The sequence below is a fragment of the Cervus canadensis genome, chromosome 22 (genome assembly GCF_019320065.1).
Source record: "Cervus canadensis isolate Bull #8, Minnesota chromosome 22, ASM1932006v1, whole genome shotgun sequence".
Lineage (NCBI taxonomy): Eukaryota > Metazoa > Chordata > Mammalia > Artiodactyla > Cervidae > Cervus > Cervus canadensis.
Genome location: NC_057407.1, coordinates 12,390,354 through 12,417,757, shown reverse-complemented (window position 1 = coordinate 12,417,757; position 27,404 = coordinate 12,390,354). Strand labels below are relative to the sequence as shown.

At 38.1% G+C, this 27,404-nt stretch overlaps 1 protein-coding gene across 3 annotated transcripts; it reads left to right on the top strand.

Moving 5' to 3' along the window:
- The first annotated feature begins 341 nt into the window (after positions 1-341).
- On the top strand, positions 342-27,316 carry NEK4 (NIMA related kinase 4). 3 transcript variants are annotated; one of them, XM_043442539.1, is made up of 15 exons: positions 342-663; positions 5,115-5,381; positions 6,322-6,519; positions 6,715-6,822; positions 8,588-8,742; positions 10,200-10,341; positions 12,552-12,959; positions 15,027-15,176; positions 15,712-15,861; positions 16,826-16,892; positions 17,648-17,754; positions 18,900-18,988; positions 21,538-21,746; positions 22,188-22,321; positions 26,321-27,316. In XM_043442539.1, exons 1-15 carry the CDS (start codon positions 571-573, stop codon positions 26,411-26,413), a joined length of 2,370 nt encoding a protein of 789 aa, XP_043298474.1. In that variant the 5' UTR covers positions 342-570; the 3' UTR covers positions 26,414-27,316. The 3 variants fall into 3 exon arrangements, with proteins under 3 accessions (XP_043298474.1, XP_043298475.1, XP_043298476.1); XM_043442540.1 differs by having other exon boundaries at positions 374-663; positions 21,538-21,743; XM_043442541.1 differs by having other exon boundaries at positions 535-659.
- The last annotated feature ends 88 nt before the right edge of the window (positions 27,317-27,404 follow it).

Below are 27,404 nucleotides of genomic sequence, written 5' to 3'. Positions count from 1 at the left end.
ACAAAAAATTAAGACAGACTGCTGTATGTATATATTAACTATCATGTAATAAAGTAAATATAACAAATGCTACTTGTAGAATCTAGTCTATCCTCAGTCCACTAATAGAATGTGAGTTTCTGGAAGGCAGGGACTTCTTTGGCATGGCACAGGGCAAGCAGTCAGTAAATATGTATTTGTGGAGGGAATACCTGCAAAGCTTTTAAAGCAAACAAACGCTCACTAACAGGAAGCTTTTGTGATTCTATTGTTGTAGGCAACCCGGAAGTTCCTCAGTAGAACTGAGGCAGAGGGTGCGCGCGCAGATCTGGCGCGGTCGCTCTAGCCGCTAGTCGCCTCAGTTCTGTGGTAGGTCCTCCAGGCCGCAGAGCATGCGCAGGGCTGCACCCTCTGGGATCGCTATGGCAGCGGCGTCGCGGTGGGTCGGGCCTCAGCTCTGGCGCCCGGGCTAGGGCGCCTCAGCGGCCGCGGGTACCACATCCTCTCGGGCATGAGCGGAGTCTCCCGCCGCCGCTTGCCGCCCCGCCCGCCTCTGCCGCCGCATCCCGGCTGTGGGTCCGCGCCAGGATCATGCCCCTGACAGCCTACTGCTACCTCCGTGTCGTGGGCAGAGGCAGCTACGGGGAGGTGACGCTTGTGAGGCACCGGCGGGACGGCAGGCAGGTCGGCGGAGTTGGGGCCCGGCTAGGGAAGGGGGCAGACAGGGATTCGCCGAAGGCGCCGTCCAAGGGCTGAGCTCCGCTTGTGTGAAGGGGACGCACCTCGCACCTCGGATGGTATTTCCTCAGGAAAATCGTCCCAGACCATCAAGGCTAGGACAGCCCTTCCTGTCATATGCGCCCCGAACTCCCTGGCATTCTCTTTGTAGTCGTAGTTGGCTTTCTTAATCTGCACACTTTCCCCCCACTCTAGTTCCGTGAGAGCATCCATTCCTAGGACCTAAAGGCAAGTATTCCTGGCAAGTATTCCTCTTTCTTCTTTTCGCAGCTATTTGTAAGGCCTCTTCAGACAGCCATTTTGCCTTTTTGCATTTCTTTTTCTTGGGGATGGTCTTGATCCCTGCCTCCTGTACAGTGTCACAAACCTCTGTCGATAGTTCTTCAGGCTGTCTTGTCTATCAGATCTAACACTTTGAATCTATTTGTGACTTCCACTCTTTATTGTAGGGGGTTTGATTTAGGTCATACCTGAATGGTCTAGTGGTTTTCCCTATTTCTTTAATTTAGTCTGCGTTTGGCAATAAGGAGTTCATGATCTGAGCCACGATCAGCTCGGTCTTGTTTTTGCTGACTATATAGAGCTTCTCCATTTTTGGCTGCAAAGAATATAATCAATTTGATTTCTCTGTTGACCATCTGATGATGTCCATGTGTAGAATCTTCTCTTGTGTTGTTGGAAGAGGGTGTTTGCTGTGTCCAGTGCATTCTCTTGCCAAAACTCTGTTAGCCTTTGACTGGCTTTGTTTTGTACTCCAAGACCAATTTGCTTGTTACTCCAGATATTTCTTGACTTCCTACTTTTGCATTACAGTCCCCTATAATGAAAAGGACATCTGTTTTGGGTGTTAGTTCTAGGAGATCTTGTAGGTCTTCATAGATCTGGTCAAATTCAGCTTCTTCAGCGTTAGTGGTCAGGGCATAGGCTTGGATTACTGTGATATTGAATGGTTTGCCTTGGAAACGAACAAAGATCATTCTGGATCGTTTTTGAGATTGCATCCAAGTATTGCATTTCAGACTCTAGTTGACTATGAGGGCTACTCCATTTCTTCTAAGGGTTTCTTGCCCACAGTAGTAAATGTAATGGTTATCTGAGTTAAATTGACCCATTCCAGTTCATTTTAGTTCACTGATTCCTAAAATGTTGATGTTCACTCTGGCCATCTCCTGATGCAAAAAGTCAAAATGGTTGTCTGAGGAGGCCTTACAAATAGCTGTGAAAAGAAGAGAAGTGAAAGGCAAAGCAGAAAAGGAAAGATATACCCATTTGAATGCAGAATTCCAAAGAATAGCAAGGAGAACTAAAGCCTTCCTCAGTGATCAATGCAAAGAAACAGAGGAAAACTATAGAATGGGAACGACTAGAGATCTCTTCAAGAAAATTAGAGATACCAAGGGAACATTTCATGCAAAGATGGGCTCAATAAAGGACAGAAATGGTATGGACCTAACAGAAGCAGAAGATATTAAGCAGAGGTGGCAAGAATACACAGAGCTATACAAAAAGATCTTCACAACCCAGATAACCAAGATGGTGTGATCACTCACCTAGAGCCAGACATCCTGGAATGCAAAGTCAAGTGGGCCTTAGGAAGCATCACTCTGAGCAAAGCTAGTGGAGGTGATGGAATTCCAGTTGAGCTATTTCAAATCCTGAAAGATGATGCTGTGAAAGTCCTGTACTCAATATGCCAGCAAATTTGGATGACTCAGCAATGGCCACAGGACTGGAAAATTTCAGTTTTCAGTCCAATCCCAAAGAAAGGCAATGACAAAGAATGCTCAAACTACTGCACATTTGCACTCATCTCACATGCTAGCAAAGTAATTCTCAAAATTCTCCAGGCCAGGCTTCAACAGTATGTGAACTGTGAACTTCCAGATGTTCAAGCTGGATTTAGAAAAGGCAGAGGAACCAGAGATCAAATTGCCAACATCTGCTGGATCATCAAAAAAGCAAGAGAGTTTCAGAAAAACATCTATTTCTGCTTTATTGACTATGCCAAAGCCTTTGACTTGTGAATCACCAAAAACTGTTGGAAATTCTTAAAGAGATGAGACTACCAGACCACCTTACCTGCCGCCTGAGTAATCTGTATGCAGGTCAAGAAGCAACAGTTAGAGCTGAACATGGAACAACACACTGGTTCCAAATTGGTAAAGGAGTACATCAAGGCTGTATATTGTCACCCTGCTTGTTTAACTTACATGCGGAGTACGTCATGAGAAATGCCAGGCTGGATGAAGCACAGGCTGGAATCAAGAATGCCAGGAGAAATATCAATAACCTCAGATATGCAGATGACACTACCCTTATGGCAGAAAGCAAAGAACTAAAGAGCCTCTTGATGAAAGTGAAAGAGGAGAGTGAAAAAGTTAGCTCAAAACTCAACATTCAGAAAACTAAGATCATGGCATCTGGTCCCATCACTTCATGGCAAATAGATAGGGAAACAGTGGAAAAAGTGACAGGCTTTATTTTGGGGGGCTCCAAAATCACTGCAGATGGTGATTGTAGCCATGAAATTAAAAGACGCTTACTCTTTGGAAGAAAAGTTACGACCAACCTACACAGCATGTTAAAAAGCAGAGACATTACTTTGCCAACAAAGGTCCGTCTAGTCAAGGCTATGATTTTTTCAGTAGTCATTATGGATGTGAGAGTTGGACTATAAAGAAAGCTGAGCATCAAAGAATTGATGCTTTTGAACTGTGGTGTTGGAGGAGACTCTTGAGAGTCCCTTAGACTCCACGGAGATCCAACCAGTCCATCTTAAAGGAAATCCTGAATATTCATTGGAAGGACTGATGCTAAAGCTGAAACTCCAATACTTTGGCCACCCGATGGGAAGAACTGACTCATTTGAAAAGACCCTGATGCTGGGAAAGATTGAAGGCAGGAAGAGGGGACGACAGAGGATTTGATGGTTGGATTGCATCACCAACTCGATGGACATGAGTTTGAGTAAGCTCCAGGAGTTGGTGATGCACAGGAAAGCCTGGCGTGCTGTAGTTCATGGGGTCGCGAAGAGTTGGACACAACTGAGCGACTGAACTGAAATGATTTCTCTTTCAGTGAAGGGCCCCATACTCCATCTGATGTGGAGACCACTGAGCTCTTAAAACTCAGCTTATCACCTTTCCTCCAAACCTGTTCCATTTCAGAGAGTAGCACCACCAACCATCCTGTCGCCCAAGCTGGACACCTGGGAGTCATCCTGGGATCCCCCTTTCCCTTCCCTCATTCCCACCGCCTTATTTGTCTGTCCACTAAGCCAGCTGACCTCTTTTCATCTCCAGGGGTACCTTTCCCATCCAGGACATCATTCTCTCTCGTTAAGCTGTGGCCATAGCCTCCGGCTTGTCCTCCCTGCCATTATACTTGCCCTTCTCCAGTTCGTCATTTTCATTACAGTCTCAGTGATGATTCTAAAATGTGCCTCTAATGTTGCACTTTATCCCATTACCCTCAGGATAATGAACCAATTCTTTAATGTGGTTTATAAAAAAGGTGAGCATATAATGTGTTGGGACAAACTGGGACAATTTGAAAGCTGAAAGGAGGCACTTTTAATAATTACACCAGGACAATGTGACTGCCCCAGACAAACTGGGAGGAGATGTCCCCCTAAGTATAAGGTCCTCTTGCCTATTTTGCCTTGTTTCAGGTGCTGGTCACTCTGCCTGGAACACCAGTGCAGGCATAAGAGATTTATTCATTGGGCAATGAGGAGTGGGGATTTTTTGAGCTGAGGATGCGATACTGGCAGTAATAATAGCACGTCACGTTTGACCAGTAGTTTACATTTTGCAAAACACATTTATGGTGTTTGTTGAATAATGAATTCTTTGGTATATCAGTTTATCGAGGACAATGTATTAGGTGCTGAAGGACATTGATTTTTTTATTTTTAAGTAAGTGATTTTGGACGTTGAGGATAAGTGATTTTTAGCTTTATTGGACCATGGATCCCTTTGAGAATCTAGTGCAATCCATGGACCCATTTTGTCTACAGATGTATATTCAAGTCATATTCTATGCACCTTTGTAGGAGGAACTTAGAGGTTAAAGAATCTCTACTACAGATTTTATGATTGATTCAGTGGTATATTAATGTAGACTCATTTTTAGCTACTAATGAAATTGTAAAATGCAGATGGAAAGTGTAAATTTTTTTGTGACCCCGTACCCTGCTCTAAGTCTAACCTGTAAAGAGTATCATTAATGATAACAAATGTTTTCCCCAATTTAGTGCTTTGTGAATAATAAATAGGCTATGTGGCAGTCTCCACAAGGTTGTTTTTGAGGACACTCAGGAGACCCCTTAAATATGTTTGAATCTATAATACTGTATGTTTGTTTCCGTATTGTAAAAACATGTGTTTTCTTTGCAGTATGTCATCAAAAAGCTGAACCTCCGAAATGCCTCCAGCCGAGAGCGGCGAGCTGCTGAACAGGAAGCTCAGCTCTTGTCTCAGCTGAAGCACCCCAACATTGTCACCTACAAGGAGTCGTGGGAGGGTGGGGACGGTTTGCTGTACATCGTCATGGGCTTCTGTGAAGGAGGTGATCTGTACCGAAAGCTCAAAGAGCAGAAAGGGAGGCTTCTGCCTGAGAACCAGGTGGTGGAGTGGTTTGTTCAGATCGCCATGGCTCTGCAGGTACTGTCGGGACTCAGAGCATTCCACTTGCTCCAAGGTGACAGAAGGATGGCTGGGGCATTTTAGGGAAATGATTCCCCAGATTTATTCATGAAAAAAAAGAAGACATTTAAAAACTCCATTTATGACGTATACCTAGTCTGTCTTGCTTTAGCATTGGAATAGTTCTGAATAAGTAAATACTATATTGAAGCAGACATGGATTTTATCTGATGGCTGGGGAAGGTAGTTCTCTATTCGTTTAAATATTATAGCAAAATCCATTTTAAGGGCCCTTAATTGAGAAAAAGCAAAGAATGATCGTGTTTGTTATCTGTTGGTCAGCTGCATCATACTGAATGGTGGTTGAGCTAATTAATGTGCCCAAACTGTGGGGCTTTGGGCTTTAACTCTGCTGTGGCAGAGTTAGTAGAAATGTGAAACATGTTTGTGTTTTAATATACATATTTTCAAAAGTGAGACTGTTCATGAAATATCACTCTGGGACTAGTCTGGCTTGCCCAGAATTTACTGTGTTTAAATATGAGTTTTTTCCTTCTAAATAAAAGTGATGTTGTTATAGTTGGAAACGTTATTAGCCTGAAGATTTCATGAGCCTGAGAGGAATGCACATTTAACTTTGTCTAAGTTGTCTTTCTACCTTCAATGGCAGTTTGAAAGCATGCTTTTTAACTGGGTTCATATAATGCTAGGTGGTATGACTGTCAAGGCCCCAGGGAACAATTGTGAAGGAAGTTGGGCCAATTAATGCATAGAACTTAATTTCTTACTTTGAGAAGTTGTAAATTAGACCTTTTGTTTAGCGACTATAAAGAATAGTGTTTTGATGTGTGGGTAACTAAGGCTGTTTAACTTACACACACAATTGTTGGTGGTATATAAGAAGTCAAAATAAGTTGACAAGTGTATTTATATTGAATGCAATGTTCTTTTTCTTCAGTATTTACATGAAAAACACATCCTCCACCGAGATCTAAAAACCCAAAATGTCTTCCTGACAAGAACAAATATCATCAAAGTGGGTGACCTCGGAATTGCCCGAGTGCTTGAGAACCACTGTGACATGGCTAGCACCCTCATTGGCACACCGTACTATATGAGCCCTGAATTGTTTTCGAACAAACCCTACAACTACAAGGTAGGATTGGGCTGTTTCTGCCAGCTCACCGTGTCTCTAGGGCAGTATTCATAATTTTAGAATCCATCAGAATATTAAGTCAGAAGAATTCTCTGTGAATTACTTTAAGGAAAATGTCTTTTTTTTTTTTTTAAAGATGAAAATGTAAATAAGGCATTCTGATATTTCACCATTTACTAATTTTTTTTTTCCTAGTCTGATGTTTGGGCTCTGGGATGCTGTGTTTATGAAATGGCCACCCTGAAGCATGCTTTCAATGCAAAAGACATGAATTCTTTAGTTTATCGGATTATTGAAGGAAAGGTAAAGAATATTTTGGAACTAATTTTTTTTAATATATGGAGCAAGGTTAATTTAACCTAACTTTGAAAGTAGCTACTGGTAAAAGGTATAATTGGGTGTATAGTTAAGAATGGTGGGTCCCATGTGTGGGGAAGGTCGAACTATAGGAGAAGGAACTGATCTTTCCTTGATATTAACTTAAGGTGGCTGAGTGGCTCTGAAGAATTAGCTTCTTGAAAACCACAGCCTTATAGCCTTAGGATGTGCAGATGCCCTGAGGCTATTGGTAGTGTCTCCTAAGTACCTTATGCTTAAATGAACCCCATTTACAATGAATCTGCTCTGTCTGAACTTGTTGTTCCTTTGATAATCATCACAATCACCAGCAACTAGTTTAAAAATTGCAGAAAACACTGTGTATGATAGATGCTAGAGTGACAAATTTTATATATGAATTTCATGAAACTGGTTGCTGTCTGCAGTGTCAGGCGTCCACACACCTTTAAGTTTTGAGGCTGTGAATCACTTACTGATTTTAATATTACACCAAGACACATTTAATGTTTTAATTTGAAAAAAAAAATAAAAAAACACATAAAAAGTAAAACTTGCTTTTTATTTCCACTACTTAATAATTCCACTACTTAACCAAAAAGGAAAGGGGTGAAATTCCTCTCTGTTGTCATCCATTTCCATTCCTTGGAGAGAACCATTGATGACCATTTGTTGCATAGCCTTCCTGGCTTTCCCTGTCTTTATACAGACTTTCCTCTGAGTGTGTATGTTTAAAAAAGTAACTGAAGTGAAATCAGGCTACACACACTGTTATACACAACCTGCTTTTCTGACTTACCATATGAGGGACATCTTTCCAGGTTGGTATCTGTAAGTCTTTTATTTTTTTAAAGGGTACCTGGTATTTTATTAGGAGGGTATGGGACTTCCCAGGTGGCACTCGTGGTAAAGAATCCACCTGCCAATGCAGGAGATGCAAGAGACGCAGGTTTAATCTCTGGATCTGGAAGATTCCCTGGAGTAGGAAATGGCAACTCACTGCAATATTCTTGCCTGGGAAGTCCCATGGACAGAGGAGCCTGGTGGGCTACAGTATGTGGGGTCGCAAAGAGTTGGACATGGCTGAGCGCACGTGCGTGCGTGCATGCACACACACACACACACACACACCCCATACTCTATTCCCCAAGTACCCTATGGATGGCCATTTATGTCTCACACACACACACACACACACACACACACGGCCATTTATGTCTCTCTCACACACACACACACACACACACACATGGCCATTTATGTCTCTCTCTCACACACACACACACACACACACACACACGGCCATTTATGTCTCTCTCTCACACACACACACACATGGCCATTTATGTCTCACACACACACACACACACACACACACACACCCCATACTCTATTCCCCAAGTTCCCTATGGATGGCCATTTACGTTGTTTCTAGTCATTGACTACTACAAGAACAACACTGAAGTGGATATCTAAATCTTTAGGAACTCATGCTCTTGTTTATAAAGGAGACAGTCCTCAAATGGAATTGCTGGTTTGAAAGATAAGTTTTATAATCGTTCAACTTGCTGTTATAACCAAGATGCCAGGTCAGCTTCCTGTAAACTAATATGCTGGTTATTTTCTGTTCCTGTGGATAATGATTTTAAAAAATGTACTTTGGGAAATCTCTACCATCTTTTACTTTTCTTAAGACTGTTAGTCATCCTTGTGGTTTGATTTCTCTTTGTAGCTGCCACCGATGCCAAAAGATTACAGCCCAGAGCTGGCAGAACTGATAAGAACTATGCTGAGCAAAAGACCTGAAGAAAGACCTTCTGTGAGGAGCATCTTGAGACAGCCTTACATAAAGCGCCAAATATCCTTGTTTCTGGAGGCCACGAAGGCGTAAGATATTTCCCTTGCAAATAGCTGGGGCTAAATAGATGGAATAAAAGAGGGTGGTTTTTATAATTTTCATGTGTGAGAATTTATGGTGAGTTTTTTAAAAACATGAAGTAGAATTGCATGATTAGAACAAGTGTTGAGATTTGCTTAATTGGTAAACTCAGAAATCTGGAAAATCATTGGAGGAATCACTTTCAGGTTCCTCTGAGAGTTCCGAGGCATATTGAGTATGAGTCCTTTAAAAGGATGTATGTTTTACAAATCATATTAAAATGACAGATCATCTAAGAAGCCTGTTACATTATATGCTGTGTAACATAATAGTCACATTTAAAAAATAGTACTCAAATTTCATAGGGCTTTTATAAGGTTCCTTCTTCACTCCTATAGAATTCTTTGACCTGCAGGTCCTACCTTCGCTAAATAGCTGTTCCAGGATCTAAGACTTAGAGCTGGACAAGACCTTCACAGTCTCTGCCTTTTGACTTGCTAATTGGGAGGCAGTTAGAGAGGCCCCAGGAAATAAAGGAGGGTCATATTTTTATTTACATTGCCTATTATTTACCACCTGCAGACCTTTGGCCTTCTGTACCTTTGGTCTTCATGCTCTCCTTGAATTCTCCAAAGGTTTAGCTCCATTGTAAAACAGCTGGGGATATTATTCCTGTAAACATTTATTCTGCAAGTCAAGGCTCAGTATACCAATCATTTTTACTTTTAAACTTGGCAAAGCAGTTGTGTGTTATTACAAACGTGAAACTTGAAGATGAAAATAATCCTGGTATTTCTAATTGTGAGGCAATTTTTCATAGAAGTAAAATTTTAGAACAATGTTATGTTCACAGAAAAGTTGCAGAGATAAAGCAGAGTGTTTCTATATAAGCCTCACTCAGTTTCCCCTATCAACATCTTATATTACCATGGTACATTTGTCAGAACTAAGAAAACATCAGTACCTGTTGTTGACTAAACTACAGACTTTATTTGGCTTTCACCAGTTTTTCTACTAATGTCCTTCTTTTTGCTTCAGGATCCAGTCCAACATACCATATTACTCCTCGTTTCTCTTTAGTCAACTTGGGTCTCTGACAGTTTCTTAGTTTCTTTGTTTTTCATGACCTTCATTGTTTTTGGAGATTACTGGTCAAGTGTTTTGTTGAATGCTCCCTGTTTTTAGGAGACTCTTCTCCATAAAAGGAGCAGTTATATGGGAATTCCCTGGCAGTCCAGTGGTTAGGATTCCAGACGTCCACTGCAGGAGGCCCACGTTCTATCCCTTGTCGGGGAACTAAGATCTTGCAAGCTGTGTGGTGTGGCCAAAAAAGAAAAGAAGAAAAAAAAAAAAGGAGAAGTTCTGTAAAGGAGTTGTAACATGTATGCACATTTCCTCACATATATGGAAACCTTTAAACTTCATTGTATTAATAATAACTTTTTCTTCTTTCTTCCTCATAAAGAAAAACCTCCAAAAATAATATTAAAAATGGTGACTCTAAATCCAAGCCTGTGGCTGCAGTGGTTCCTGGAAAGGCTGAATTAAGTCATGAAGTAGTTCCCCCTCAACCACACTCTTCTGAGAGCTCCAAGACATATGTAATGGTATGTCTCTTTTTAAAGGATATGTGTTCTAGAAATTATTAAAATGATAGGTTACCTAAGCTAGTTACTCTATGTGAAATGATTAATTTTCATTAGATTTCTGTCAATTTTATAGTGTAAAGAAGGAATACTGGGGAAGTAATCAAATGCCTATTATTAATAAAATGTTTGTGAAGTCAGTGCTGTAATAATTTTAAGAAGGTTTTTTTAATCGAGGTGAAATTTATATAAAATAAAGCTGACCATTTTACAGTGAACAGTTAATTGCATTCATTGTATTCACAGTACTGTGTAGCCATCACCTCTGTCTCGTTCTAAAACTGTTTTGGCACCCCGGAAGGAAATCCCATACCCATTAAGTTGTCACTGCTCCTTCCCTCCTCTGTCCAGTCCCTGTAAAACACCAGTGTGTTTTCTGTTTGTACGGGTTTGCCTGTTGTGAATATTTCATATAAATGGAATCATACAATATGTAAACTTTTGTGTCTGGCTTCATTCACTTAGCATGTTTTTGAGGGTCATCCAGGTAGCATCTATCGATACTTCATTTATTTTTATGTCTGAGTAATACTCCATTGTATTTGTATACCACAATTTGTTTATCCATTCATTCATTGGTAGATATTGGGTTGTTTTCATCTTTTGGCTATTGCTGTGAACACTTGTGTACAATATTTGTTTGAGTATCTATTTTTCATTCTTTTGGGTATAATATCTAGGAAAGGAATTGCTGGGTCATATGGTAATCCGATGTTTAACTTTTTGAGGAATGACCATACTGTTTTTCCTTAGTGTTACATTTCACATTTTTATCAGCAATTCCTGAGAAATCCAATTTCTCTTCAACTTCATGAAGTCTTGTTATTTTCTATTTTTCCAATTCTAGCCATCCTAGTGGATGTGAAGTGGTATGTTATTGTCATTTTGATTTGCCCTTGACTAATGATATAGAACTTTTTGGCTATTTGAAAGCCTTCTTTGGAGAAATACCTATTAAGTCCTTTGCCCATTTTTTAATTGGATTTTTTTTTTATGGTTGAGTCCTATGAGTTCTTTCTATAGTATGGATACTAGACCCTCATCAGATATATGATTTAGAAATATTTCCTTCTATTCTGTAGGTTGTCCTTTCGCTATCTTGATAATATCCTCTTATGCACAAATGTTTTCAATTTTGATGAAGTCTAACATATTTGTTTTTTTCTTTTGTTGCCCATACTCATATCTAAGAATCCCTTGCCAAATCCAAGGTCATGAAGATATATGCCTGTTTTTTCTTATAGGATTTTTATAGTTTTAGCTCTTATATATTTACATATTGATTCACTCACAATTTCGTATTATTGTAAAATATTTGTTGTTTAGTTGCTAAGTTGTGTCCAACTATTTGTGACCCCATGGACTGTAGCCCACCAGGCTCCTCTGTCCATGGGATTTCCCAGGCAAGAATACTCAAGTGAGTTGCTATTTCCTTCTCCAGGGGATTTTCCCAACCCAGGGATCGAACCCGTGCTTCCTGCATATGTAATGTAAAATTTGCCATTTATACCATTTTTAACCAATTAATTTCATTTTGTACCATTTTAAAGCATACAATTCAGTAGTCTTAATTACATTCACTATGTTGTGCTGCCGTTCACCACATCTTCCAAAACCTTTCAGCATTCCAAACAGAAACTCTGTACCCATTAAGGTGTAATGTGTTGCTCCCTGTTGCTCCTACTCCCAGACTCTGGTAACCCTGGCAGACAGAAACCTACTTTCTGTCTCTGAATTTGCCTATTTATATAGGTGCCTCCTATAAATGGGAATCATACACATTTCTTCCTCTGTGTCTAGCTCCTAGTTTATTCCACTTAGCAAGTTTTCAAAGATTATTCATATTGTAGCATGTTATCAGAACTTCATTCCTTTCTATGACTTTATAATATTCCATTATACATATACACCATATTTATTGAATCATTCACCTTCTAATGGCCATTTGAATTGTTTCATTTTTTTGCCATTGTGAATACTGCTGCTATAAACATTGGTGTAGAGATACCTGTTTGAGTTCATACTTTTAGTTCTCGGGGCATATACCTTGGAGTGGGATTGTTGGGCCTTATGATTATTCCATGTTTAACTTCTGAGGAACTTGCAGCACCATTTTGAGTTAAATTTTTTATATGGTGTATATAATAACTTGGAAGCATATTTTCACTCAGGGTGAAGACAAATGTTTGTTCCAGGAGAAACCTGTAGTCATTGGCCCCTTGAAGGTACCCACAAGTCCGAAAGACCATACCTACAAACCAGACATAAGCAATACTGCAGACTCACTAGCCACAATCAGTAGGGTGAATATTGACATCTTACCTACAGAGAGGAGGAACTCAATGAATGACGGCTTAGTTCAAGAGAATCCACCACGACACCTAGATGCCTCTAATGAACTGGAAGGTAAATGTAATATTTCTCAAGTGAAGGAGATGTTGCAGGAGAACAGTAAATCCAGTGCTTTACCTGGAGACCGAATTCCCACATCATCCTCTCACCATGTTACTGGAGAAAGGAATGACCCAATGAAGCCTCTGCAGCCCCTAAACAAAGACCAAAATTCACCAAAAGACCAGGTGAGTGACATGCACAAGGTGTTGGTTTCAGAGAGAGGACTGAACAGTGCAGTTACAAAGATATGGATTGTGTTCTTGTGCTTTTAGGAAAATCTGTTATTTCCATGTAAGAGTTTAAATGTAACAGAACCAAAGGATAGGACCTGAGGAATTCTTAGATCCCTTCTTTGCCCTGGTATAGGGTACTTGCAATTCTCCATTAGTGTGTTTTTTTCCTATTTCTGCATCATTTGTCTTTAGTCTTCCAAGTGAATGGGTAACTCTGGGTAGAAAGAAAGCCAGAATGTGGGATCTTAGTTCCCTGATTAGCGATTGAACCCTGAACTGCAAGGCAGACTTTGAACCATTGGGTCACCAGGAAAGTCCCAGTCTTGTACTTTTTTTGTTAAATTCTGATTCTATTGTAAATGGAGTTATTTTCATAATTTCATTTTCATAGTGTACATTGCTTGGTACAGAAATATTAATTTTTATATGTATTACATTTTTATTCTATAGCCTTGCTTAACTCATTTATTGGTTTAATAACCTTTTAATAATGTATTTCTTAGAATTTTCTGAATACAATATCACATCATCTACAAATTGAGATCCTTTTTCCTTTTTCCTTTTTAATCTGTATTTCTTACTTCCTTTTTTCTTATCTAATTGCCCTGGCTAGAACCTCTAGTACATTGTTGAATAGAAGTGATAAGAACTGATATCCTTGTTTTGTTCCTGATAAATGTATTTCTTACATCAGGCTTTAGAGGCCAGGGTTTTTTTGTTTTGTTTGATAGAATTTCATGTCTGGCATTTCTTTTTTGTTGTTCTTATTATTGTATTGTTGTTGATAACAGTGGAAGACTTTTTTTCAAGACCAATTGGATTTCATGGAAAAACTCCTTAATTGGCTTGAAGTTATTCTTGTATGTGTAAGCTTTAAATATTCTACACTTAATACTAGCAGAGAAACATTTATTTCACTTTTAAGAATTAAATTACTCATTTTTTATTATCTGGGCCCTGTTGGCTCAAACGGTAAAGAATGCAATGCAGGAAACCGTGGTTTGATCCCTAGGTTGGGAAGATCACCTGGAGAAGTGAATGACTACCCACTCCAGTATTCTTGCCCAGAGAATTCCATGGACAGAGGAGCCTGGTGGTCTACAGTCCATAGGGTCACTAAGAGTCAGACCCAACTGAGCAACTAACACATATTTAGCTAGCATATCACATTGTTCCTTTTTCTTTCTAAAATTTACCACAGAGTGGGCTTTTTGATTAAAATGTGTTGATTAAATGACATTTGATTACCAGTGTCTATCTTCTTGAAAACTTAGATATTCTGATAGTTAAAAATTAATGTTAAGAAGCTATTTTATTTTAATGTTTGGTTTCTCAAACCAGCTATCCAAATAAAATACCAAGTCCTTGGTGATCTTTATAATTTAAAAGTTAATTTATCTTTACTACTGCTAGAAATTGCTCCTAATTTCTGAGCATCTAATATGTGCTAGATATGGTCTTAAGTACTATAGTGCCCAGTCTTCTGTAATCCTCCAATATTCACATGATCAGTGTGAAGCATTGTACCCATTTGTAGATGAGGAAACAGAGGTTCAGGGAGACGTGACTCCATCTAAATCCAAATTCATGGTGTTTTCCTGGTGTTTACAGAGGACATCCACATAACTAATGTTTACTTGGGAAGTATGTGTATATTAAAAACATTTGTTAGTTTCCTGAATAGAAAACCTATTAAAAGTTATAAAAAGATTTTTTAAAAACTAAATTGAACATCAGAAGTTTCAGGTTATAACAATCTGAGTAATTTAACTGAAAAAATTATTTTTATTTGGGAAAAGAGAAGAAAACCCAGAATACAGAGATAACTGATGCCAACATTTTGTCTTTGCCTATCAACACTGAAAATAAGCATTCATTTTGAGAAAGACAGTTCCTGCTTTCATTTTTAATTTTAAAAATAGATATGGAGGGTTTGGCCATTTAGGAGTTCAAAAGACTGTTTCACTATTCTACTTTCGTTTTTTGTTTGTTTGTTTATTTCATTTTCCTATTTTTAAGGATCAAGTTGCTGGTGAATGTGTTACAGGAAAACAGGGTAGAATCCACCCAGCTTTACAGCCACACAGCTCTGGGTCTGAACCTTCCCAGTCTCGACAGCGGCGGCAGAAGAAAAGAGAACCTGCTGAGCACAGTGGGGAAAAGGGACAGGTCAGCAGAGATCTCTTTGGAATGAGTCACTGTGCTGCTGCTTGTGAAACAGATTTTAGGAAGCTCCATTTCTATTTAGAATGATGTGCCAAAAAGGTACATACAGAATCTGAGGAACATATGGAGAAAGGTAGAAATGCCAAGTATTAATTATTAAATGTCAGTGAGTTGGAAGCAAAGTAAGAATTTTACCTTCTCCAGCAAGGGTGAACAGTTCATTTTGAGAGTTAAAGAAACAGGCCGACAAAGATAAGTCTCTGATTCCTCCTATGTCATGTTAATGAATAGTTTCTCCCTCAACTTCTGCATAAGATCATGTCACCCTCTCATGTCTGAAAGTAACTTTCACAGGCACCCTCTCTATATAGTTTCTTAAGTGGTCATTCACTTTTGGCTGAGTTTCTTTCCCCCCAAAATTCAATGTTTTAAGTTCTGAGAGGGAATCACTGACAAATACATAAATGTATTTGGGGGACCTTTGCAGGTGGATAATATATGAAATTTATAATCTCTCCCTCTTTGCTAATTATTTAAGTTCAAAGAGACTCCACCTTGCCTTTTGCCTTCTCTTCCCACTGTTGGAAAAGTGGAATACACATCAACACAAAAAGATGCTGAAAACCAAAGTAGAGTGGTCACTGGATCTGTGAACAGTTCGAGGGGCAGTGAGATAGCATCATCAAAGGTTTGTGAGAGTATATGTTGGATTTTTTAAAAAAACCTTATTATAAAGCTTTTTGGTTGTAAAAACCCTGCTTATATTGTGGGATTTTATATTAAAACATCTTAGGTCTGCTTTTTGCCACATACTGGAAAGTGCAAATTTGTGATTCTCAACAGAAGCTTTGATTGAACTGGACAGATTCTATCATTCCAGAGCTGGTCACTTCTAGTTAATTAAGGAGACCAAGTGGATTCTGAGTGTAGGAAAGCAGAATTCTCATTTCCCCTTAGACAAATGAGTTCTTCCTAGAAATGAGGGCTCTGATCATCCTAGCAAGTAGTTGTAACCCTGATGTGAACTAGTTTCAAATGGACACTCCAGACTTCCCTTCACGGAAGTAGTTCAGTGGTTAAGAATCAGCCTGCCAATGTGGGGGACATGGATTCGATCCCTGGTCCGGGAAGATTCCACGTGCCATGGGGCAGCTAAGCCTGTGTGCCACAACTACTGAAGCCCGTGCGCCTCTGTGCCACAACAGTCGAAGCCTGTGGGCCCTAGAACCTGTGCTCTGCAACGAGAGAAGGCTCTGCAGTGAGAAGCCTGCGTAACACACTAGAGAGTAGCCCCCACTCCCTGCAGCTAGAGAAGAGCCCCCACAGCAACGAAGGCCCATCACAGCCAAAGATACGTACCTATATGACTTATTTTTTAAAAGTGAAAAAAAGGGACACTCCTTAAAGGTTTGTGCTGTGCCTTTTCCTGTAGTGCTGGATGATATGTCATATATTGTAGGTTTTATAAGAAGAGTGAATAGGGAAAACTTCCCTGGTGGTCCAGTGGTTAAGACTCCATGTGTCCAATGCAGGGCATGCAGGTTTGATTTCTGTTCAGGGAAACTTAGATCCTGCATGCTGTATGGCATGGCCCAAAACAAGGAAAAAGAATAGTGAGTAGGAATGGGAGTAACTCTAACTTTCTTTAAAAGGACAGACCATTATCAGCAAGAGAGAGGAGGCGACTGAAGCAGTCACAGGAAGAGATCTTACCCTCAGGTAAAGTTATTCTGTTTCCTTCATCTATTGGAGGCTGTTGGTGTGGCTCACAGACATAGCACTGGACTGATTGTGAGGTGTTAGGGATTTCCAGTATCAGTAATCCATTTGGGAAACCAATTCAGAAGAATTTTTGAAATTTCCTTGTCAAACCTTTTAAAAAATGAGCATAGTATTGGATCTGGAACTTGTGTTATTAAAAGGAAGAAGGATACTAAAAAGAGAGCAAGAGGGCTTTGAATGGCAGTAACGCCTGGGAAATTTCAGACAGGAAAGCAATCAAGCAAGAGTTTAATTTGTTTTCATGTTTAGAGCCTGTTGGTCAAAGAAGTGCTCTCTTCTCAGGAACAGAGAGAGGAAGCCAGGAGAATGGTGCTGCCCTGGGCTGAGGGCTGCGATCATTCCTGTTACTGTTAGCTAAAGACAACATATTCTAGCAGTTTCCATTTATTGAATGCTGACAGTGTCTCAAGCATTATGGTAGGCATTTTGAGGGCATTATCTCATTTCATATTTTTCAGCTGAGGAGACTGAGGGTCAGAGGGGTTAAGTAACTTGTCCAAGGTCACGGCATTCGTAGACCTGGAGCTGAGATTTGAGCTGAGGTGTCCCCAGCACCAGAATGATGATGAATATGCTGTCTGAGTTCCTTTAGGCTGGCCCTTGCTGGGGTGTCTTCCATACCCCAGTACAAAGCGCTCTCTTGTTGAGGCCAGTCCACCACAAAGAACTGCTGGGGGTGGTCACTTTTTCAGGCCCTACAGTGAGGAGAGCTGCTCTGGGTCCAGTGGGACCAGCGAAACCACAGGAAGGCCACCTCAGCCCTGCTCGAAGGTCATCTTCCGACTGCAGTGATGCTCAGGTACATTACATAGGCCCAAGGGAAAAGGTGGACATGTCTACATCTGGCAAGCCTAATATGGTAAACCTCATATGTGCCAGTTCTATTTCTGGAACAGTGCTACTTAAGTTACATCTTTCACACTTCCTCTAATAAGGAAAAAAACTGATCAGTTGTAATTAAAATAATTCATTTTGCTTCATTAAGGGTTTGAATTTTTCAGGCACTCTTGTAAACACCTGGCAGCCTAGTTAATATCTTTCTTAGGTAGTCTTTAATTTTTTTATTTTTTTTCTTAGGTAGTCTTTTAAATAATACTTCCAAATGGCTTCTACTTGGCAACACTTTGCCTATACTGCTGTGTTAATATACCAAACGACCTGGCCAGATTTTAGTCTCGCTAGCTGATTCTTCCTTTGTTTCCCGTTTGTGTTGAAATACCTTAGTTTTTGGCCCAGGGATGATATAGGAGCACCATCTGGTGGCAGAATGTGTAATTGCAAGGTGTTCAACCCACATTCACTTTTCTGTGTGATACTTCATACCCTGAGAACAATTATTCAATATTCTGTATTCCAGTTTTTGACATTATTTCTAGGAGCATATAATTTTTTTTAAAAAAGGAAACTTCCTGTCCTTTAATGATTTTTTTTCCTTTAACAATAGTCTATGATTTAGTTGTTTCATTAATTAAGATAGTCCTCTCTATTTTCCAAAGTTGTAACATTTGTGTATAATTATATCTGGTAATCCTTTTAAGCATTTAACAAAGAGTCTCATATGTGAGCAAACTGAGGTTACTTTTAATTTAAGTGGCATTCTGTCTTGTTTAAATTACTAACATTCCTTATGGTACCAGCCCTCTGCTTAGAAGTTGAAACACCAGAATTGTTTGTCCCCTCTCCTCTGAAAAGGAAGTTTTTTCATAGCTGAGATTTTCCAGGAACTTATAAAACTTCACCTTGATGTTCTTTAGGGTTCGCTTATGAACTTCATGGGTGAACTAGGACATGATTTGGTAAAGTAACTTCAATTTTTATGTCCAGTAGTCTACTGTTATTGAACCTAGGTGCACATTGTGTCTAGACATTGCATCTAAGACTGTTTCATGTATTACATTCTGGTTGTGTTGTCATGTGAAATTTTGTTTTTCCAAACATTAATAGGAAAGAAAACTCACCCATTGTCTCTCAGAGGATGAGTTAAGTTCTTCTACAAGTTCAACTGATAAATCAGATGGGGATTCCAGGGAAGGGTAAGTTCTTATCTTTTTATCTCCCTTCATAAATTGGTTCTATTTGAATTCATTTTATTTTTAACTAAAACATTTTTTATTGATGTATAGTTAATTTACAATATTCTGTTAATTTCTGACGTACAGCAAAGTCACTCAGTTATACATATGTATATTCTTTTTCATATTCTTTCCCACTATGGTTTACCACAGGAATAGACTATAGTTTCCTGTGCTAGACAGTAGTAATCCTTCCTAAATATCCATCCTATATATAATAGTTTACATCTGCTAATCTCAAGTCCCTAGTCCTTCCCTCCCACACCGCCTGCCCCTGTGGCAACCACAAGTCTGTTCTCTCTGTCTTTGAGTCTGTTTCTCTTTCATAGGTATGGTCATTTGTGTCATAGTTTAGGTTTCACAAGTAAGTGATATCATATGTATTTGTCTTTCTCTTTTGACTTACTTCACTTAGTATGATAAGCCATTTATATTGCTTCAGATGGCATTATTTCATTCTTTTTAATGGCTCAGCAACTATCTCACATCTTCTTTTTCTGTTCATCTCTCAGTGGACTTCTAGATTGTTTCCATGCCTTGGCTATTGTAAACAGTGCTGCTCTGAACATAAGGGTACATGTATCTTTTTGAAATAGAGTTTTGTCTAGGTATATGCCTAGGAGTGGGATTGTTGGATCATATGGCAACTCTATTTTTAGTTTGTTGAGGAACCTCCATACCATTTTCCACAGTGCCTGTCCCAGTTTACGTTCCTACCAATGGTTTAAGAGTTCCCTTTTCTCTACACCCTCTCCAACATTTACTGTATGTAGACTTTTTAATGATGGCCATTCTGACTGGTGTTAGGTGGTATCACAGTTTTGATTTGTGTTTCGGTAGTAATTAGCAATGATGAACATCTCTTCATATGCCTGTTGACCATCTGTATCCCTTCTTTAAAGAAATGTCTATTTTGGTCTTCTACCCATTTTTCTATTGGGTTTTGTTGTTGTTGTTGTTGTTATTGAATTGTATGAGCTCTTTATGTATTTTGGAAATTAATCCCTTGTTGGTCACATTGTTTGCAAATATTTCCCCCCAATCTGTAGGTTATCTTTTCTTCTTTTTTTATGGTTTCCTTTGCTGTGCAAAAGCTTATAAGTTTGCTTAAGTCCCATTTGTTTGTAAATTCATTTTAAATGTACATTTATAACAGCATTCAGACCTATAGTACCGTCGTTAATAATGTTGTAAATGGTTTTTGGTATATGCTGGGACTAAAGTTCTCTTTCAGTGAACACATCTGATTTTCATTCAGAGTTCTTATAAAATGTCTTTTTAGATCCGTGGGTTTAGTTTTTATCAATTTGGCCATTATTTTCATCGGTTTGGCCATTATTTCTTCAAATATTTTTTTGGACCCCCTCCTGAGGATCCTGCATGTATACTAGAGTTGGCGATGGACAGGGAGGCCTCGCATGCTGCAGTCCTTGGGGTCACAAAGAGGCAGACACGACTGAGCAACTGAACTGAACGGAACTGAAAGTTATCCCACAGCTCACTGATGATGTTCATTTTATTTTTAGGCTTTTTTTCTCTGTCCCCCGTACCGCCCCCCCACCCCCTTTTTTTTTGGTCATGCTGTTGGCTTGTGGGATCTAAGTTCCCTGGCCAGGGATTGAACCTGCGCCCCTGGCAGTGAAAGCAGTGTCCTGACCACTGGACTGCCAGGAATTCCCATCTGCTCCATTTTTTATAGATTCTGTTGCTTTCTCTTTAAGTTTACTCATCTTTTCTTCTGCAGTGTCTAATTTGTTAATCCCATCCGATGTATTCAACACATTGTACTTATCATTTGTAGTTCAGTTTGGGTCTTATTTATATCTTCATTGCCTTTCCTTAACATGCTAATGCTTCCTCTATGTTGGTCATGTGGAATACGTTTTTAATAACCTCTTTAATGTCCTTTGTTTACTAATTGTCACTTGTGTCACTTTTGGATCTGTTTCTTTTAACTGATTTTTTTTCTTCACAATTGTGTGCTGTTTTCCTGCTTTGCATATCTGGTATTCTTGACTCGATTCCAGACATTGTTCATTTTATCCCATTCGGTGCTGATATTTTTATATTTCTTTAAATATTCTTGAGCTTTGTGCTTGTATGTAGTTAAAGTACTTAGAAATAGTTGGGCAGAATTTATACACAGAAACTGGGGCCTTCTCTTTCTGGCTCTGTCCTTTCCAAGAATCCTTATTCACGTTCTAGTGGCCGTGGTGTCTTGAACTCTGGTATGTGGTTCTGCAGGTAAGAAAGACTGGGTTTTCTTTTGTACTTTAGCTCCCTATGGCCTGTCCTTAGGCTAAAAGTATTAACTCCCCTCCAGAATCTGTTTGTAAATTTTATACATTCTCCATTTCCCTCATAGTTAATTTTTGTATTTTGTCCAGAGTTTATACTTATTTGTAAAGGGGTCTGTCTGTAAGAACTTACTTGTTCATTGGGAAGCCAAACTTCTTAATTTTCAGTGAAAAATTATCATGAAGCAGTTTTTTTTTAAATTTTCTTCCCAGTAAAGGTCATACAAATGAAATGACTGACTTGGTACAATTGATGACTCAGACTCTGAAGTTGGACTCTAAAGAGAGCTATGAAGATCTCCTAGTACCAGATCCAGTGTCAGAATTTAAACTTCATCGGAAGTATCGGGACACGCTAATACTTCATGGGAAAGTTACAGAAGAGGCAGAGGAACTCCATTTTAAAGAGCTACCTTCAGGTGGTCAGTTTATTGTTTTACACCAAACTGGAGAGCATATGTTTACTGGAGAAATATATCAAACTAAGGATCTAATGTTTGCAAATTTTTAAAAAAATTATTTTCTTTGAATATGTCCATAAAAATATATCTTATTTTATGTAATAGTTGCATTCCTGAAAAGTTGCATGAAATTTTATTTTTAACAATAAATGTAAATAAATACATGTTTGGAATTTTTCATGTGGATTTTCTTCAAATTAGACAATTGCAGTTTTTAGTTTTAGGAGATGGTAATGAGATATGAAGCATAAGTTCAGTTAAGAAAAATACATGAAGTCATTAAACCAAACTCTTGTCAAAGTGAAAAGAATCTTAACATGACAAGATTTTTTTAAAAAATCATTGTGTTCTTGTTGAAGTGGTGAAAGTTTATTTTTCCCTTTTGTTGTTGTTGCTTTTTAGCTGTCATGCCAGGTTCTGAAAAAATCAGAAGAATAGTTGAAGTCTTAAGAGCTGATGTAATTCGGGGCCTGGGGATTCAGCTTTTAGAGCAGGTGTATGATATTTTGGAAGAGGAGGATGAATTGGAAAGAGAGGTGAGTGTCCAAACTTTAGCTGTGTCAGCTGCTTATGTTATGGAATTTTTTTGCTGGTCTTTGGATTATAATTAACATACCATGCATTTTACCCATTTACCACCACAATCAATGTTAGAACATTTAATTACTCCCAGAAGAGCCCCTGTACCCACTGATAGTCATTCCCCATTGTCTTCTAGGCCGGTCACCTCTAAACAACCACAATTATTTCTCTCTGTAGATTTGCCTATTCTGGACACTTCATTTAAGTAGAATTGTAAAAAGCTATGTGGTCTTTTGTGATTGATTTCTTTCATTTAGCATATGTTTTCAAGATTCATCCATGTTGTAGCACATGGAAAACTCATTCTTTTATATGGCTGAACATGGCTGTGCCACATTTGTTTATCTGTTCACCCGTGATGGACAGTTAGATTGTTTCCACTTATTGGCTATTATGAATAATGTTACGAACATCTGTGTACAAGTTTTTGTGTGGACATATGTTTTCATTTTTCTTGGGTATCTTCCTAGGGGTGGAAATTGCTGAATCATATTGCCCTGGCTAGAACCTCCAGTACAATGTTGAATAGAAGTGGTGAGAGTAAACATCCTTATCTTGTTTCTGATCTTAGATGCAGCAGTCTTTATTAATTATGATGTTCACTATCAGTTTTTAGATATTCTTTTTCAGGTTGAAGAAGGTCCCCCTTTTTTTTAAGGATTTTATTTTAATTTAATTTTGTTTTATTCTCTATGTTCTTTATTTTATATTTTTGGGGTGAAGATCCCTTCTATTTCTGGTTTGCTGAGTGTTTTTATCATGAAAAGATGTTAGGTTTGTCAAATGTTTTCTATTTAGGTGATCGTGTTTGTGGTTTTTGGTTTTTTTTTTAATGTGGTGTGTTACATTAATTTGTTTTGGGATGTTAAACCATCCTTATATTCCTGAGATAAATCCCACTTGGTCATGGTCTACACTGCTTCTTAGATGTTGCTGGAGTCATGTTTCTAGTATTTTGTTGAGCGTTTTTGTGTTGGTGTTCACATGATACTGATCTTGGTCTTCAGTTTTCTTTCCTTGTGATATTTTTTATTGGTTTTGTTATCAGGGCAACACTCGCCTCAGAATGAGTTGGAGAGTGTTCCCTCATCTTTTGGGGGGAGAATTAGTGAAGAACTGGTATTAATTCTTTTTGAAATGTTTGTGATAGAATTCACCAATGAAAGTATCTGGGATCTGGGCCTGGGCTTTTCTTATATATATGAATATATATATGGGCTTCCCAGGTGGCTCAGATGGTAAAGAATCTGCCTGCAGTGCGGGAAACCTGGGTTTGATCCCTGGGTTGGGAAGATCCCCTAGAGGAGGGCATGGCAACCCACTCCAGTATTCTTGCCTGGAGAATTTCCATGGAGGAGAATTCCAAGAGGAGCCTGGTGGGCTACAGTCTATGGGGTCGCAAAGAGTCTGACACGACTGAGTGACTAAACACATAATGTGTTTAGTGTTTAGTCACGTGTGTGTGTGTGTGTGTGTGTGTGTGTGTGTGTGTGTAAATCTTTTGGCCATCTTGCACAGCATGTGGGATCTTAGTTCCCCAACCAGGGATCGAACCCTCACACCTTGCATTGGCATTGTGGATGGAGTCTTAACTACTGGACCACCAGGGAAGTCCTTGGGCTTTTCTTTGTGAGAAGTTTTTTGTTAGTGAATTCAATGCCTTATTATATTCAGATTGTTCTTCTGTTTCTAAAATTTGTGTCTTTCTAGGAATTTGTCCATTGCAACTAAATTATCCATAATTGGCAATTATTAATAGAAATCCTTTTAAATCTTTTTTATTTCTATAAGGTTGGTTGTTTAGGAGTCTGTTGTTTAATTTCCATAAATATGTTACATTTCTCTATTTTATAGGTTCAACAGTGTTTTATACACATGCTGGTTTTTTAATTATAGTAAAATACATGTAACTTAAAATTTAGCATTTTAACCATTTTTAAGTATTTGGTTCACTGCTGCAGTCCATGGGGTCGCAAAGAGTCAGACACGACTGAGGGACTGAACTGAACTCAATGGCCTTAAGTATGTTTTACATAATTGTGCAAACATTACCCATCCATTTCTAGAACTTCTTTCATTTTGCAAAACTGAAACTCTGTACCAGTTAAGCAGGAACTCCCCATTTTCCCTTCCTGCCAGCTCCTGGGATCCACCTTTTTAACATCTGTGTCTATGAATTTAACTAAGCCTTGATACAAAGCCTAAACGTAGCATCTAGAAACAGTAAAACTCGCCTGTAAAGAAAACTTCAGGCCCCGATGGCTTTGCTGGTGAATTCTTCCAATCATCTAAGGAAGAAATAACACAAGTCCTACACAAATTCTTTAGAAAACAGAAAAAGAAGGGACATTTTCCAGTTCTCCAGAAAACCAAAACTGTGATGTCAAAACCCAACAAGGACACTTAGAAAGAAACATAAAACCAGTATCTCTCATGAACATCTTAATCATCTAGTATTTTGTTGAAGATTTTTGCATCTATGGTCATAAGGGATATACATTTATATTTTTCTTTTCCTATAGTCCCCCTGTCTGGCCCTAGCACCAGGGCAATGCTGGCCTCATGAATGAGCCAGAAAGTGTTCCCTCCTCCTTAACTCTCAGAAGAATTTGAGGACTGAAAATAGTTCCTGTCCACATGTTTGGCAGAATTCAGCAGCAAAGTTCTAGCACCTTTCCTTGTTAGCAGATTTAGATTACTGGTTCAGTTTCCTTGCTAGTTACGGTATATTCATATTTTCTATTTCTTCGTGATTCAGTTTCGATAGGTTTTATGTTTCTTGGAATTTGTCCATTTTATCTAGATTATGCAACTTGTTGGTGTACAGTTGTTCATAGTATTCCCTTAGAATCCTTTTCATTTCTTTTCATTAGAGTGGTGGTAATATCCCAAATCCATTTCAGATTTTAATAATTTGAGTCTTGTTTTTTTCCCCTTAGTATAGTTAAAGGTTTGTCAATTTTGTTCATCTTCTGAGAACCAACTTTTTGTTTTGATTTTTCTCTAATTTTCTGTTCTCTGTTATATCGTTCTCAGCTCTAATCTTTATTATTTCCTTCCTTTGGCTAGTTTTAGGTTTAATTTGTTCTTTTTCTACTACTTTAGGTTATAAAGTTAGGTCGTTAACTTGAAATCTTTTTTCTTTTTTAACATAAGCATTTACAGCTATAAATTACTCCCTTAGCACTGCTTTTGGTGCATCTCATAAGTTTTGGTATATGCTCATTTTTATTTGTCTCTAAATATCTTAAGTTTCCTTTGTGATTTTTTTTTCTTTTGGTGCACTGGAGTGTGTTGTTTAATTTCCATAAATGAGTGAGTTTTCTAGTTTCCTTCTGTTATGGGTTTCTAACTTCATCCTGTTTTGGTCAGAGAAGGTACTTTGTATGTATATCTGTTTTTTTAATCTATTGAGACATAATTTGTGGCCTACTATATATGTCTCTACTGGAAAATGTTTCTTGTGCACTTGAGAAGAATGTGTATCCTATTATTATTGGGTAGAATGTTTCTTATATGTCACATCTAGTTTGTTTTTTCATTTTTCAAGTCTTCTGTTTTCTTATCTTCTGTCTGGTTGTCCTGTCCATTACTGAGAGTGTGTATTGAAGTTTCCAACTATTATTTGTAGAACTACTTTTTCCTTTAATTCTGTGAAGTTTGGCATCATATATTTTGATCATCTGTTATTAGGTACACAATTGCTTATAATTATTATATCTTCCTGCTGTATTGATCCTTTTGTTAATGTACAATGTCCTTGTATCTTGTATTTCTTATGACTTTATTTTTTGATATCTTGATGTTTTACATTTTTATGTAAACATAACTATAGCTATGTATTCTCCCATAAGGTTTCCACCTTGGTATTGTGCTTAGAATACCCCTTTTAAGACTATAGAAATATTTTTTCTACTGTATACTGATTTTTTTTTTTTATGTTTCCCAAATAGGTACATTTGCAGGAGCATATGGGTGAAAAGTATGTGACTTACAGTGTGAAGGCTCGCCAGTTAAAATTTTTTGAAGAAAATGTGAACTTTTGAGAATTTATCTAATATGCTGCCAGAATAAAACTATTTATAAAGGTTTTTGGCTTAAACAAATACAAACAAATCTATAACAATGATTGGAGGCCACTCACCATCCTTTTATCTTGTTGGCTTTTTATCTAGAAAAAATTGGACAAAACAGTAATATTGAAGCAAGCTTACAAAAGAAAAAACAAACCTTGGCTATCTTATTCTCTTTATGAGGAAAAAAATCTATTTTAAGACATTTGTTTGATTACTGTTTACTGAGCCTTAAACCAACTTGATACCTAGAACTATTTTTTTAAGGTACTTATGAGCTTGAATACTGAGACAAAACATACTGGATTAGAAGTTCCATATTATACTATAGTGATAAAAGCAATAGGGGAAAAAATGATACATCCAGTGATATTACTTTTTACTATTAATAACTTTAAGTAGCAGTTGATAAATTATTTTTTTATAATTCTGGGAGTAGATTTAAAGATATGAAGTTATATATAGTACCTGAGCAACTGAATTCCTTTTTTTGCATATTAATGTAATTTAACATTTTATTTCCATTTAATATGGACCATGGTATATAATAATTGAAAGTAGGAGATATTTTGGCCTTGTAAATCAATATGTTTTTGAAGACTGGGGTTTTTTTTTTAAGATTTATTTTTCCATCAGCGGAAACATCTGTTAAACACTAATACCTTTTCTAATTCAGCAATTTTTAAGTAATAACGTCCAGATCCTTTCAGTTATGTTGGACAGATTTGTCTCCTGAAATTTGTCTTCTTATACATCAAGATATCGATTGTCTTCCCTTATTTTAAATGTATAATTGCATATCACATATTTGTTGTTTAATAAGGTATAATGCCCATCTAGCAAGTAGCTTTTATAAAATAAAAGTTTTGATTAGTATATGTGGGACTGTATACGTTTTTTGAAAATTACACACATACATAAAATAATAAAATGTTCCCTTTCTAGTCCCCTGCTGCTGCTGCTG